The sequence below is a fragment of the Pangasianodon hypophthalmus genome, chromosome 7 (assembly GCF_027358585.1).
Source record: "Pangasianodon hypophthalmus isolate fPanHyp1 chromosome 7, fPanHyp1.pri, whole genome shotgun sequence".
NCBI classification, from domain to species: Eukaryota; Metazoa; Chordata; class Actinopteri; order Siluriformes; family Pangasiidae; genus Pangasianodon; species Pangasianodon hypophthalmus.
The window spans coordinates 20,777,504-20,792,468 of NC_069716.1; the positions used below are offsets into that span (position 1 = coordinate 20,777,504).

Below are 14,965 nucleotides of genomic sequence, written 5' to 3' on the forward strand. Positions count from 1 at the left end.
CTGCTTGTTGAGTTTTCAAAGCCAGACAGAGTGGAGCCAAAACCCGTGACGTCACACAGCTGCAGAACACCTCACAAAGTCTATTGGAAAGAGTGGAGGCAGAAAACGTGTCCTTCCGCCAAAGTGATCTTGACTGTGCTATTGTTGTACCTACATGCATGAGCCATCAATCTAACACAATTATTCTAATATATGTAAATGACTACAATTACTCAAAATAAACAACTAATACAATAAGACGGCATTTTAGCTTATGGTAATTAAGCACAGCAAACCATGGCTAAAATTAAATGTAGGGAAAATGAAATGAATAATAAAGGAATCTCTTTCATTTTCATTTCATGTCATTGTAATTCAGAGTCTCACACAGACGATTGATCTCTGATCAGTCCAACAAAATCTCAGTCCCAATCAGAGCTCTTATACAGAGCTCAAAAAGCCTCGTTTCCAAACAAAATATTCAGAAAATTCAGAAATGTTTTAGGAAAAAATATGAATTTTGTTTAAAAAGTAGGACTCAGGGTCCTTTTATTTTCTCACAGCCTCCCTAATGCACATTGTGCTTCACTGATTCGTTTAAAAATGATTATTTTTACAGTGTAGTTGTGAAACTTTCCTCTGTTCGTGAAACTCAGAACAAATCAAATGCTGATGAGTAGCAGAGGTTGACTGTCATATAGGCGGAGGGATACGGCCTGAAGTTGTTCGGCTCCAGCCTCTTTGACGCCAGGAGAGGAGCGAGCGGGGAACGAGTGAAAAAAAGGGGGAAAAAAAAAATCCTGCTTCATGTTGGTTGGTGAAAACAGAGGAAAGGTCGAAGGACGCTGTGATATTAATCAAAGGTATGCGTTTTTCCATAATTCACCAACAAGCCAACAGGTTTTGGTGATTTTGGACATTTCTATTTCAATTAAGTTAGATAATTCTGGTGTTTTCCACAGGGGGTGGGGTGAATTGAAAAAAGTTTTCCTTGGATGGCTTTGCTAATTTTTCTTGCTAGCTATCATAATGTATAGCTTGAGAGTCAAGGCAAACGATGTAAAGTTAAAGAAAATGTTACAGAACGTGTTTTCTTTTAAATAATGTGTTTTCAACACTTTGGTAACATGTCCGTGATTTCTGAAGTACTAAATAACTGAACAGCGCGTTTACCGGGTTAGTTAGCTAACTAGCAGTAACTTTTTAGACAACGAACTCAGTTAGCTTGTTCACGGCTAGTTAGCTTAGCGACATAGCATTACTGCTATTAGTACTCGTCGGACAGCGCGAGTTGGTTAACAGACAAACTTATCTTCAGTGTTGATACACGAACGCGAAGTGTGTCAGCTTTATTTTAATAATATTTAAATAGCGTGTGCTGTGCGGCGTGGTGTAGGAAAATCCAGCGGCTGTGCTGTTAGGCGGCAGCTAACACCAGTTGAAGACAGTTAGCTGCAGCTGCGTGTCGTGGCGTGTCTCCTGTTGGCCGCTACGGTTTGATGGACAGCTTTAGCTTATTCCCGAAACTGTTTCACTGTCAGGATTAGAGTAATGTGAACTGATTTTCCTGTGAGTAAACATGTTCACTGAAATAATTCCTCTATGTAAAAATCATATAGGTTAATCTTGAACCTGTGGGCAGTTTTGGTTTTTTGTTAAAGAGCCCAAGTGATGGTTTTCAGACACTTAATGTTTTCGCGAAATATCGTCCTTGTAAATTTTGTTGTAATAGTTTTGTGGATGTATTTCGTTTTGTTGTCTTGTGCTTGCTGAATCTCAGTAGTACAGTGTTGTGCTTGGCACAATCTTTACCTAGAAAAGAGTAATGATTATTTCAGAATGCTTTGTATCTACAGTCATTAATTATGCCGACAAAATGTGTAGATGTGTTGATTGCTCTCCTGATGGCTTACTTTTGACCTGTACATTTACAGCAATACTTAAAGAGAAGTCAAAGATAATTCGGTTATGGTTTAATGTGTTATCATTTCGCTCATTTCATACCTTCAAATCAGACCAGATATGCACAGGATCACATTAAACACTCTGATGATATGCACAGGTTCACATTAAACACTCTGATGATATGCACAGGTTCACATTAAACACTCTGATGATATGCACAGGTTCACATTAAACACTCTGATGATATGCACAGGTTCACATTAAACACTCTGATGATATGCGCAGGTTCACATTAAACACTCTGAAGGTATGCACAGGTTCACATTAAACACTCTGATGATATGCACAGGTTCACATTAAACACTCTGATGATATGCACAGGTTCACATTAAACACTCTGAAGGTATGCACAGGTTCACATTAAACACTCTGATGATATGCACAGGTTCACATTAAACACTCTGAAGGTATGCACAGGTTCACATTAAACACTCTGATGATATGCACAGGTTCACATTAAACACTCTGATGATATGCACAGGTTCACATTAAACACTCTGAAGGTATGCACAGGTTCACATTAAACACTCTGATGATATGCACAGGTTCACATTAAACACTCTGAAGGTATGCACAGGTTCACATTAAACACTCTGATGATATGCACAGGTTCACATTAAACACTCTGATGATATGCACAGGTTCACATTAAACACTCTGATGATATGCACAGGTTCACATTAAACACTCTGATGATATGCACAGGTTCACATTAAACACTCTGATGATATGCACAGGTTCACATTAAACACTCTGAAGGTATGCACAGGTTCACATTAAACACTCTGATGATATGCACAAGTTCACATTAAACACTCTGATGATATGCACAAGTTCACATTAAACACTCTGAAGGTATGCACAGATTCACATTAAACACTCTGATGATATGCACAAGTTCACATTAAACACTCTGAAGGTATGCACAGATTCACATTAAACACTCTGATGATATGCACAGATTCACATTAAACACTCTGATGATATGCGCAGATTCACATTAAACACTCTGATGATATGCGCAGGTTCACATTAAACACTCTGATGGTATGCACAGGTTCACATTAAACACTGAAGTTATTTAGTACCAAACATTAACAGAGTCAGTGCTCTGGTGAGCTCTTTTGTGTGGCATGATTCATGGTAGGTCATGATGATGCATGATAGGTCTGACATTGCAGATGAGCTTCTACATTGATTGGTAGAAAAAGTTTCTCCGTATCAAATGTTTGAGGTAATCTTCAGATAGGACACAATGCTCACGTTCTTGTTTAGCGCATAGTGCAGTGATTGATCACCTTTATTTCACTTACATTATGCAGTTGTGCGTGGCACAGTCTTTACTCTCTTACCTAAAAGATAATCAGCATGCTTTGGATTAGGGCTGTGCCATATCGTATCCGTGATATAATGGTACAATTCCTCCGCATGATAAGAGTTTGTCATCCTGCGATATTGACGATATAGTTGATGTTTACATGCCGCAGTGCAACCTTAGATGAGGAAGAAGAATTAATCCCCAAAAAGGAGCATCCTCTGTCGTATGGAAGTGGTTCGGATACAGAAGTTCAGTCGTGAATCAGACGGCTCTCAAGACTGTATGCGGAAGTGACCCGTGGCTAAAAAGATAGTGTTGAATGTTACTATTTTCTTATTGTCGTTTATATCATTACCGCAAAAAATTAGCTTGAAATATTGTGATGTAGTTTTAAGTCTATATCGCCCATCCCTACTATGGATCTGCAGCTGTCTATCCATTGATTGCTCTCCTGAACTTGACACAATGCAAATGGCTTAGCATCTGTCCTGTGCAGTTTTAGGAAACTTAACAATATGATGAACTGATTTGATTTTGTTAATTTTTTTGCAGTCGATGCAGTGATTGTCACTGAATTAAGCTCATCCCACACAGCTATGTACAGGTTCACACTGCTTGAATGTGAGCGTTTGCAAACATAGATTAATGCTGTCAAGTTATTTTGTAGCAAGTAGAATCAGTGCTCTAGTGAACACTGTTGTATGGCAGGACTTGTGGTAGTTCATGATGATGCATGATGTCTGAATCCTGACTCTCACTTGGCGCAACAGAAAAGTGTTCACCCTGTTAATGGGAGGTTGCAAGTTCCAATCCCCACAGCTGTCCGTGGGGAGTCTAGAGAACAAAACTACCCGTGCTCTCTTGGTGGGAGGGACAGCATACTCTCTCTCTTGTCCATCACTGACACACTGATGCATATATGAATATTTGATACACATATGCGGAAGAGCATATACACTACACGATAGCACTTTCCTCTGAATGTGTTATGCTGCCTTGCAGTGATGCATGTCTCACATGTCTCAAAGGAAGCATGTGTTACCCTTCACCATCACGGGTTGGTAGCTGTAGGTGGGGGGTGGGGAGTGTTTGGCAGAGCTGGCGGGTGGGTGGGGTGTTGGGTATTGGCAGGTTACCAGATTGGGGAGAAAAATGGGGAAAAAATAAAGTTTCTCCTGATTAAATATTTTAGGTAGTATTCAGGTAGGTCACACTGTTCACATTCTTGTTTAGAACACAGTGCAATGATGTATCGCCTTTAATTAATGTGTTATACAGTTGTGCTTGGCACGATCATTACTCTCTCACCTTGAAATTTGCATATTTACCCACTAATTGTGGCAAGAAAATGTAAAGATCAGTCATTTACTTGCTCGTCCATAACACAACAGCCTGTCTCTGTCCTGTAGACAATTAGTTTGGTTATGGTTTAATGTGCTGTCATTGCGGTCATTTTGTCACTGAATCAAGCTCATCTCATGCTTTCAAAGCAGCCCAGAAAAGCTTCTGCAGTTGAATTGTTAGTATAAGTAGTTGAATGTTCGGCTCGTTATTTCAATGTGTGCTGCAATATTGTGTCTATTTATTTGCATAAATAGGGTTTTATTTTAATTTCCTGAACTTTACCAGTAGAACACATTACTTACAAATTCATGTTGTTTATCGACTATTTGAATTATTGAGGTTTGGATTAAGAAGTCATTAATAAATGTATAAATTAATAGAAGCATTTTGATCAAGCAGTGTAACAGTGTAAAGCTAGTGTCCTGTTTTAGTTTGGTAAATAAATATCTATTTTGCTTTCTCTTTGGATTTTTATCAAAACTCTGTTGTGTGGCTATGGAAATACATGTATAAAGTCTTCAGACTTGGGACACAGGGGAGTAGTAAGGTGCTCAAGCCAAATAAGTGCTTTTGGAAGGCTCTGTTTCTCCTTCAGTCAAAACAGTAGTAGGACTGTAATCATTGTGTTGTGAGGGAGAAAAAAAAGGCACAGCCCCCACTACTGTGGATGATGCAAGTCTCTAAGGACAGAGGTGCTATATAGTGTCAAGTCGTTAAACCAACTGCACCTCGGTCTTCACTAGACGTGACCTCTCCTTAAAAAAGATATATTTATGTATTTTATTTTTCAGCCATTCATTTTAATGTAAAGGCTGACTACTCAATAGCAAGTCATACAGTTCATGCATTTGCTTAGAGCAGGGCTGGATAATTTTTTTTCCCCAGGCCATACATAGCCTAAATAGTCAGTTCTCTTCATTTTTAGATAATGATGGTGCTTCAGAGTGTTCAGCTGCAAGCTTTATTTTTCCTACCTCATTAAGGTTTCAGTAAGGCCTACACAAGCGGATGAGGTTTAGCAGGAAGAGGGATCGTCCATGAAGACTGGGAAAATCAATAGAGGTAAATGCCTTCAATTAGTGTGCATTTAGAAGATGCAAAAACAAAGCTGCTTGGCTCTTGTAGCCTGAAATAAGACTCTTATTTAGACTCTTGTTTTTTCTGACTATATGGAATAGTTTTTGTATGGTGCTAGATCATTTAATGCAAATGTTCAACTTATCATTGTAAATGTAAAGCTGAGAATATGAGGGAAGGGACAACACAAAAAATGTTTTAGCCATAAGTGTTTTGAGCCCTCCACAGAAATAACAATATATTTGTACTTTTTAAATGAGTTTTTACTTCAGTGTGATCAGAAAGCATGTAGCAGTTCAAAGAGAACTGACAACAGACAAGAGACTGATGTCATCTGTAGATCATCATAGCATGGCATTCCACACACAAGATGTTTTAGGGAATATGGAGCCTGACTTACTATAGGTTTAAGAACATTGCAAGAGTTGTTAGCAAATTGCCTATCCTGAGTTGTTATGACGTGTGACAATCAGTTAAATCAAAGTAATTCATTTTATGGTGGTTCATAATGTGATAGTATGTAGGACTTGGTTTCTCTGATTTTCTGTCTTGGCTCAGCAATTGACATCAAATCAACATGGCTGTACACAGCATCAGCAGTAAACAAAGTAGCACTTTGTACTTTTAAATAAGTCATGCTTTACATATAAGTATTTGCTTTAGATCAGTCAACTTAGAGACATGTATGTTAACTCAAAGCTATGTTAACTCATAGCATGTTAAATTTATAGCAGGTAAGTCAAACGCAGCATAACACATGCTTCCTCCAAAACATGTGAAGCCAGCCAGCCGCATCTTTTCAAACTCCTACTCATTCCTCATCACAGAGCCGTGTAACACCCTTGAAGGAAAGTGCTATCTACCTGCTTCCGCACACTCACAGACGTCCACGATACGCTAGTGTCTCTGTAATTGACAGGGAGTGGAAAGTATGCCATCCCACCCACCCTGGACTCCTAGCTAAGGATGGCTATAGCCTTCTTGGCATTTGAACGTCTCCTGATGATTGGGTGAAAACTGTTCGTTTGCTCCTCTTAGGAGCCTGATTTATGTGTGTGTGTGTTACCTCTGCAGTGGTGCAAGTGGGTCAGCTTGGGGATCAGTGACAGGAAACAGACCTGTTTCACCCAGTGCGCACAGAAAAGGCATTTCACTGTCGCCTAATATCGAACTACACAAGTTCAAAAATGAAACTGTTGCTTGCACTGTGTCCATATCATGATTACTCCTCCAGTATCCTCACAGATCCTCTGAATAGTAACAGTTTGTTCTGATGGGTTGGGGCTGATGTTTGGCAACATAAGAGGAGGTCAAGGGGAAGGGATGTGGCTATAGGAAGTGGCTCACAGTGGCCCGATATCCTTTTTGTTCTGATTCTGCTTTCGACATTTCCAGCAGCTGTGCTCTGTCTGTCCTGCTGACTCGCTTGGAGAGCTCCCTGGGTGGGGCACGGGCAGCCTGTTGCTTACAAATGCAACACAATGGCGCTCTGTTACACTGCACCACAGTACATGGCAAATGGGTACTTCCCAGGCCCCACTTTTAAATTAGGATTGGGTTTGTTGATGCCTTTTAGTATATATACTATAATCACTGTAATAACATATCACATCTGTATAAATGCCAAGCTTCAGGATCTATTCAAGAATTGTCAACTATATGTTCCCATTTCCCACCTGTTTTTCTTTTCAGACACCAAGCCTTATTGAAATAGTTTTGCACATGGCAAACTTGCCTTGTCATTACTGAATATCCCTGTCCTTCTTAGCCTTATGTGACAGCCTGCTTGGTAGCTGTAAGATGAATTTATCTAATAGAAAACAAGGGGCAGTGCTAAATATTAATGTATCATATATTGAATTTATGGCAGGTGCTTTGGTAGTGTATAAGCAATGATCATATTATTCATGTGTGTGTTTTATTGTGATGGCTGCAAATCTCAGTGAGGCCGAATAGTCTGTTTCTCTTTTATAATGTGCAATAACCAAAACTGAAGTAGACTGAATTTAGAAAGAAATGAAACCTTGGAAGTACTATGATAATAAACTGCAGTGTAGCTATCTTATGTATATTGAGCAATGTTGTGCATAAGTGTTTCAAAATGTCAATGTACATGTCAGTGTATGTGAGTTTGGAATTGTGGTTTAAAATGTAATCAATCTTTTCATTGTCTTGCAGGTGCTGAACTGTAAATTTGCTCCTTCCTTGAGTCTAACCTGTCTTTAGCATGGATTAGACCAGCTGCATTCTACTCAATCTGCAGTTCACCACTGGTTTAAGAGCAGTTCCAATTATTGGTTATTTCCCCACTCGCATTTGCCCCTTGCATTAGTTCCCAAGTGGTTGTGACCTTCTTACACCCCCAGCCCCCACCCCACCCCCTCGAACACAGGCCTTCCTGATCACCAGCAGCTGCGTCCTGCCTCTGTTTCCTGTCCTTGGCCGTGCAAGGCTAAAGTCTTCCACTCCCTAAATACCTCCCGACTGCATATACACACACACACGAAAACAGGCATCCTCCTGGCCCGGCGCAGCCCGACTAGCGGTCCAGCTCCCTCTTCCTGGTGCAGCGTGGCACGATGACCTCCATGTCCAGCCTGTTTTCGTTCACCAGCCCGGCGGTGAAGCGCCTGCTGGGCTGGAAGCAGGGAGATGAAGAGGAGAAGTGGGCTGAGAAGGCTGTGGATGCACTGGTGAAGAAGCTGAAGAAAAAGAAGGGTGCCATGGAGGACCTGGAGAAGGCCTTAAGCAGCCCCGGGCAGCCCAGCAAGTGTGTGACCATCCCTCGTTCACTGGATGGCCGTCTGCAGGTGTCCCACAGGAAGGGCCTTCCGCATGTTATATACTGCCGTGTGTGGCGCTGGCCTGACCTGCAGTCGCACCACGAGCTCAAGCCACTGGAGGTGTGTGAATACCCATTTGGCTCCAAACAGAAGGAAGTTTGCATCAACCCTTATCACTACAAGAGAGTAGAAAGTCCTGGTAAGCTAATGCCAATTCACATGCTTAAGTATAGTAGATAAAAAGTATGTCACAAACAGATAGCTCAGTCAGAAACAGACTGCCCTGAATCTGAGTATCATCAAAGCAATGAATTCTTGTAATGAATTAACAGTGTTGTAGGCTGTTAGAGCTGTCAGACGCCTTCAGGCTCCTAAAGGCCTCATGATCCATGTAACACATGTTTTGCTCTGCTCTGAAAAAGCTGAGTACAGGGAGTATTGTATTGAACTTTTCAAGGACAAATATCATGTGTCATGCAGGAGAGAAAAACACTTTTTTTGTTGAAGCTGGAAAACTGATCCATTTTACTTTCACTATTACTGTGTAGCCAGAGGCAAATAATTACTTTTATCTAGGAATTCTTGATCCTTATATAAAATGTTTGACCTTTTCTATTCAGTGCTTCCACCTGTGTTGGTGCCAAGACACAGCGAGTTCAACCCCCAGCACAGCCTTTTGGTGCAATTCCGCAACTTGAGCCACAACGAGCCGCACATGCCTGTGAACGCCACCTATCCTGAGTCTTTCCAGCAGCACAGCGGTGGGAGCTCCTTCCCCATATCTCCAAATTCACCTTATCCACCTTCTCCTGCCAGCAGTGGCACGTACCCTAATTCTCCTGCCAGCTCGGGTCCATCCAGCCCTTTCCAGCTACCAGGTATTTCAAAAGTCCCTCAATTCATTCGACTGTGTATAGATTCTTAATAAGTGTAATTGTTGTGTTCTACAGATTTAAGATTGTGAATACAGAATTGGTGGTATTTTGAATAAAAATTTAAAAAAAATTAAAAAAAGGCTTACACTGTCACATACAGTACAGTGAAATTCTTCTTTCTTTGCATATCCCAGCTTGTTAGGGGGTTGGGGTCAGAGTGCAGGGTTGGCCATACAGTGCCCCTGGAGCAGAGCGGCTTAAGGGCCTGACAGTAGCCCAGTAGCTAAACCACTGAGCCACCACTGCCCCTTTGATACAGAAACTGTATCAATAGAATACAGAACCCTGTGCATCGCGAACAAATGAAATGCCAGCTAAGCAGAGCCACAAAGCTCCATGAGGTAAATGTGGTGCACATGCCTGTCTTCCATCCTGGCTCTGAGGGATTTGCTGATGCCTGCATCCACATGCAGGATGTGTGCACTCAGTCAAAGAGATGTGAACGTGTTACAAGGCTCAAAGAGAGGGGCTAAATCTGCTTTTTATGCATCTGAATTGTGTTTTTATAATTAGCTGTTGTAGCCTAATGCCACCTGTGATGTTTCCTGGCAATTGATGGGGATGCCAGGATGTGATGAGAGATTGTACAGACCTCATGGCCTAAGGGCTGCAATTCTGTGCAGTTTTGTGTTCAGATGTAACCTCTCATTCCGCTTATGGCAAAAAAGTTATAAGTTCATTTTATGTTATTTTCAGTTATATAATCTTTTGCACTAGATAATGACCCTGTCCTTTCAGTGGACTTTCAGAGGTCTTGATCTTCCTATTTTACGAAACGTAATCTTTCGATGTATGAAGTTCATTCTCCCTTTAAAAAAACCCAACATGTTTTGGTAATCAGCATGAATTATTAAGCTGAGTTTGCTGCTCCTGTTAGACTTGGTGCCCTGTGAGTTTGATTTCTCTGGCTGTGGTGTTAATGCAGATTTATTTGCAGTCACTGTGCTTGCCCCTATAGTTGTGTATGCTTATGCTACATTCAAAGCGAAGTTGCAACTTGTAATTCCCTGCCTAAAACCAGTAAAAACCACTGAAAATGCCCCCTCAAATTGAAATTTCAGTGCCTCAGCTTGGTGTAGTCTTCTCAACTACTCATTCCTTCCCCATTTACAGAGTGACATCAAATCTGCTTACACTGTGCCACTTCTTTACCTTTAAATTAGTTTACAGTGGTATTGGCTTTAGATCAGTTAATATACAGACATAATACTAGTAGGTTAAATCTATAACACTGACCATACTACTCCATGTTTTGAGAAGGTAATCAACAACATTTCATGGTTATCTGCATTAACCTGCTCTTTTAGTTTGGTTGATAATTTTGCATAACTCTTTTATTGATGCTGTGGGCACACTATAATGTGGTCACTTATAATTCATTTATTTACTTAATGGCTCTTTGTCCTAAGATTTTGTGCTTTGTAGCATCCTTGTAATTTGATGCATCATCTTTGCTGCTGTAACAAAATTTCCCTCAGGAATCAATAGACTACTCTATCCCTCTATCATCAATCTAACAGTGTTCTCTTGCTGTTTTGAATACATCAGTGGTGACTGAGGGAGAGCAGAAGGTAACAGTAGTAATTAAAATGTTACTCATTTTTCTTATGGTTTAAATTACTGATTTTTTGGATGAAAGCAATTTTTATTTTTAATAAGGTCTAAGTCAGCAGTCTTCTTCTGTAAGCCAGTATGGACATTTTAAGCTTTAAGGCTTTACACTGTACAATATTCAGCCTGATTTTGCTGTCGCAGGCACAATCGCACATTGTAAAGGATAATCTTTGGTCTGGAGTTGAGATTGGAGCTCTTAGAATGCATAATGTGACAAGCTCACCGGCAGCTGATTTAGGGCAGCTGAGACCAAATTTCTGGCAGTGTCAGAAAATTTTGCTTTAAAATCTGTGTGACCGTTGCTACAACATTTGTCTAAAATCCTCCAATAGGAGGTGGATGTATGATTACACAGAACTCACGGGACATCTACAAACACAGTAGTGGCAATAGCAAAACATAAACAAAACATATGGGATTTAAAAGAAGAGCAGTTTGTTGAATTGCAGCAGTAGACAAAATGTCTCTATAATGTCTCTTCATCTTAATGGACATCTTCGTGACATGGAAAAAAAGAGGATGAATAACAACTTCTAGGTGTGTAGCTAGCTAATTAGCATGCAAATGCCCGTTCATAGAGTTTATTTACTATTATGACAACGTGAATCAACGTGAATCATCGTGAATCTGCTGGAGTTGCACTATCTAAAACCAGCTTTAGGAGAATCACTATAACTGTACACTGCATTGTATCTTTTTTTTTTTTTTTTTTTCTTTCTTTTTCTTCCCCCCCTTTACTTGAACACTATGGAATGGAACTAGATATCCTTGTGGAAAGTGTGATGGCTGATGGGTTGGTTTGAAATGGGCATTTCATGTCAGGGACTTGTGAAATCAGACACTAAAAGCTGTCCGTAAGACGTAGGAGGAAGGGGGCTTTCAGTGCAGATCCATTGAAAAGTTGACTCAAGGTTATTGACTCTCCGCTTCTAACATCTCTCCTTCTGGTGTCTTATTTTTCCCAGCTGACACCCCTCCCCCTGCCTACATGCCTCCAGAGGAGTCAATGGGACAGGATGGCTCTAATCCCATGGAAACTGGCAGCAGCATGGTGCCAAGAGGAGGTAAGGATGCCACAGCGAATCACATAAACATGGCCCATGTTCCTGAAATCAATATGTCTGCTGTACTCCAATGATTTTAGGTGATTTTGCAGCATGAATTGATTTTGTTTGTCATCTAATATTTTTTTGTTTGTATGTCTGTTTTACTTTCAGTAATATGAAGCACTCTTGTTTTTTTAATTTTCTGTCAGATGTGCTGCCTGTAGAGTATGAAGAGCCAAGCCACTGGTGCTCTATTGTGTACTATGAGCTGAATAACCGTGTTGGTGAGGCTTACCACGCCTCCTCTACTAGCGTGCTAGTGGATGGCTTCACTGATCCATCCAACAACAAAAATCGCTTTTGCCTGGGCCTTCTGTCCAACGTCAACCGCAACTCCACGATTGAGAACACCCGCCGCCATATTGGCAAAGGTAGGCACAAAGTGATTTTATTCTGTAACAGAAATTTTGTTATTTTCATTTTCTTTTCTAAGAGTCAGAATGGCTTCTAGGTTTATTCTCTTTTGTACTTTGCTTTGTGTGTGTGTGTGTGTGTGTGTGTGTGTGTGTGTGTGTATATATATATATATGTATGTATGTATGTATGTACTATAATTTTTTTAAAAATCTATGACATATTTAATTTATCCAGTATTTTTTTCTAGCTGAAATTGTTTTATCTCCTGTCAAATCTTAGGTGTTCACCTGTATTATGTTGGAGGAGAAGTGTACGCCGAGTGTTTGAGTGACACCAGCATTTTCGTGCAGAGCAGGAATTGCAACTACCACCACGGCTTCCACCCCACTACCGTCTGCAAGATCCCCAGTGGCTGCAGCCTCAAGATCTTCAACAATCAGGAGTTCGCTCAGCTGCTTGCCCAGTCTGTCAACCACGGCTTTGAGGCTGTCTATGAGCTCACAAAGATGTGCACTATTCGCATGAGTTTCGTAAAGGTATTATTTTTGTTTATGGAGTGCATGCTGACTTTGAATGTTCAATCATTTTCAGTAACTGTTTACGTTTTTGAACAAACATTTGATATTGTTGCTCTCCTCAGGGCTGGGGGGCTGAATATCACCGACAGGACGTGACCAGCACCCCCTGCTGGATAGAAGTGCATCTACATGGTCCGCTTCAGTGGCTGGACAAAGTACTAACACAAATGGGTTCACCCGTGAACCCCATCTCCTCAGTTTCCTAATGATGGGCCCTCCAGGGGCTGGGAGGATCTTTTTATCTGGATATTTTTTTAATTAATTTTTTCTCCATTTTCGAAAGAAATGGAGGTCTTAAGGGCTGAACTGTTTACACTATCTGCAAAAGGGTCATGAAACTCTGAAGCAGTCAGAACGATGAGGAAAAAAACTGAGGCACATCTAGCAGAGGAAAACTCTAGGCGGTGGCATACAATGGACTAACTACTGCTTTAGCAGTTGCCTTTCTGTCTGTTTCAAAATGATGCTTGTATGTGTGATTTTTCTCTACCTGTAGATAACCTTGTAGTTGAATGAAACTTAAACAATTTCACATATCTTTACTTCATCTTACACCAGTCAAAATGGCAATCTTTTGATTCTCTAAGAATCTTTGTACTTTCTATGTTGTCTAATCCCAGTTACTCTCAAGTAAGACATAGTCTCTCTTATGTTTACTATTAGACTCTGCTCACTATGGTTTGTTTCCTTTTTTATAGCTTTCATTGCCTTAAGGCAAATCAAAAAGTTACTGCTTTTAAATAAAGTCTATTTGATGAAATTCAGGTGCATTCTTTTAGCTGATATGTTGTTGGCAAGGTGTTTAACAAGTAAGCATTTACTTTTCACTTTTTACTGTAGCTTACATGGGTAACTAGAGGTTAAGTAGCACTATTTTTTTTTTTTTTTTGTTTTGTTTTGTTCTACTTCACCAACTATTGTATTCATGAAATTCAACCTGGGTTCAGATTAAAGCAGCCATGAAATAAAGTCATGATTCTCCTGTGTGCTTATTTAATGAATACAAGCCTGGAGACTCTCACCCAGGAGGATAATGTAATCCATCATTTGGTGCCCTCCACTGGTGATCATTAGAAGGTTGTGGTAAAAAGGAGCAAAGCTTTTGGTTGCCTGCCCAGCAGCAGTTAGCCTGGAAACCTAGATCAGTGGTACATCAGTTAGCCTGGACCTAGATCTGTGGTACTTAAATCTAAATCTTTGTGGTCCACTTACCAATTTTGCACTGAGAAGAAGGTCCACACAGTAGGACGACTGAGCAAGTGTATGTCCTATCAAGTACAGAATTATGTAAAGAATAAAACCTCCAAAATGTTCTGAGGAACTATGTATAAAAAGTGTTATGTTTTTTAAAACGAGTTGCTTGAGCAAATCATCTGCAAGGATTTCCATTCGTCTTGCTGCTGTGGAATCTGAAGAGGGTGTCTGATTTACTTGTGCTATTATTTCATCTTTTTGTGGTCCTTCAAACAGCCTCCAGCATCAGAAGAAGGCTTGTGTTTGCCTAAGACCCGGGCAATTCTTAATGAGGCCTCCACTGCCCGTATATGTAGTGTTGCTTTTTCTTTTTTCTTTTTTCTTTTATACTATAATACGACTTGTTAACCAGATGACAGAATCAGATCGGTAGGTTTTTTGGTTCTCACCTACATGTTCTATGGGTAATGTTGCTCAAGGTCCATGCGTTTTCTTTCATAGTGGCTCTTGACGCTCGTAACAATCATCACTGTCACATTGCACATAAAGCACATTGGTTAGGTTCTGTAGTGGTTAGCACTGTTGCCTCGGCTCTCCAGGGTTGGGGGTTCGAATCCTGCCTCCACCCTCTGTGTGCGGAGTTTGCATGTTCTCCCAATGCTTTGGGGGTTTCCTCCGGGTACTCCGGTTTCCTCCCCGGTCCAAAGACATGCAC

The 14,965-nt window shown here is 40.5% G+C and overlaps 1 protein-coding gene across 1 annotated transcript; it reads left to right on the forward strand.

Annotated features, from left to right (window-relative positions):
* The first annotated feature begins 676 nt into the window (after window positions 1–676).
* smad5 (SMAD family member 5) lies at window positions 677–14,025 on the forward strand. The gene is made up of 7 exons (XM_026918087.3): window positions 677–842; window positions 7,862–8,665; window positions 9,087–9,344; window positions 11,981–12,079; window positions 12,271–12,492; window positions 12,758–13,014; window positions 13,119–14,025. Exons 2-7 carry the CDS (start codon window positions 8,263–8,265, stop codon window positions 13,260–13,262), a joined length of 1,383 nt encoding a protein of 460 aa, XP_026773888.1. The 5' UTR covers window positions 677–842; window positions 7,862–8,262; the 3' UTR covers window positions 13,263–14,025.
* The last annotated feature ends 940 nt before the right edge of the window (window positions 14,026–14,965 follow it).

Excerpts from the sequence above, each read along its gene's own strand:
- smad5 (XM_026918087.3), top strand. The coding sequence starts at position 8,263 with ATGACCTCCATGTCCAGCCTGTTTTCGTTCACCAGCCCGGCGGTGAAG. Across the intron at positions 8,666-9,086 it reads CAAGAGAGTAGAAAGTCCTG|TGCTTCCACCTGTGTTGGTG; the intron begins GTAAGCTAATGC and ends TTTTCTATTCAG. Across the intron at positions 13,015-13,118 it reads TTCGCATGAGTTTCGTAAAG|GGCTGGGGGGCTGAATATCA; the intron begins GTATTATTTTTG and ends TGCTCTCCTCAG.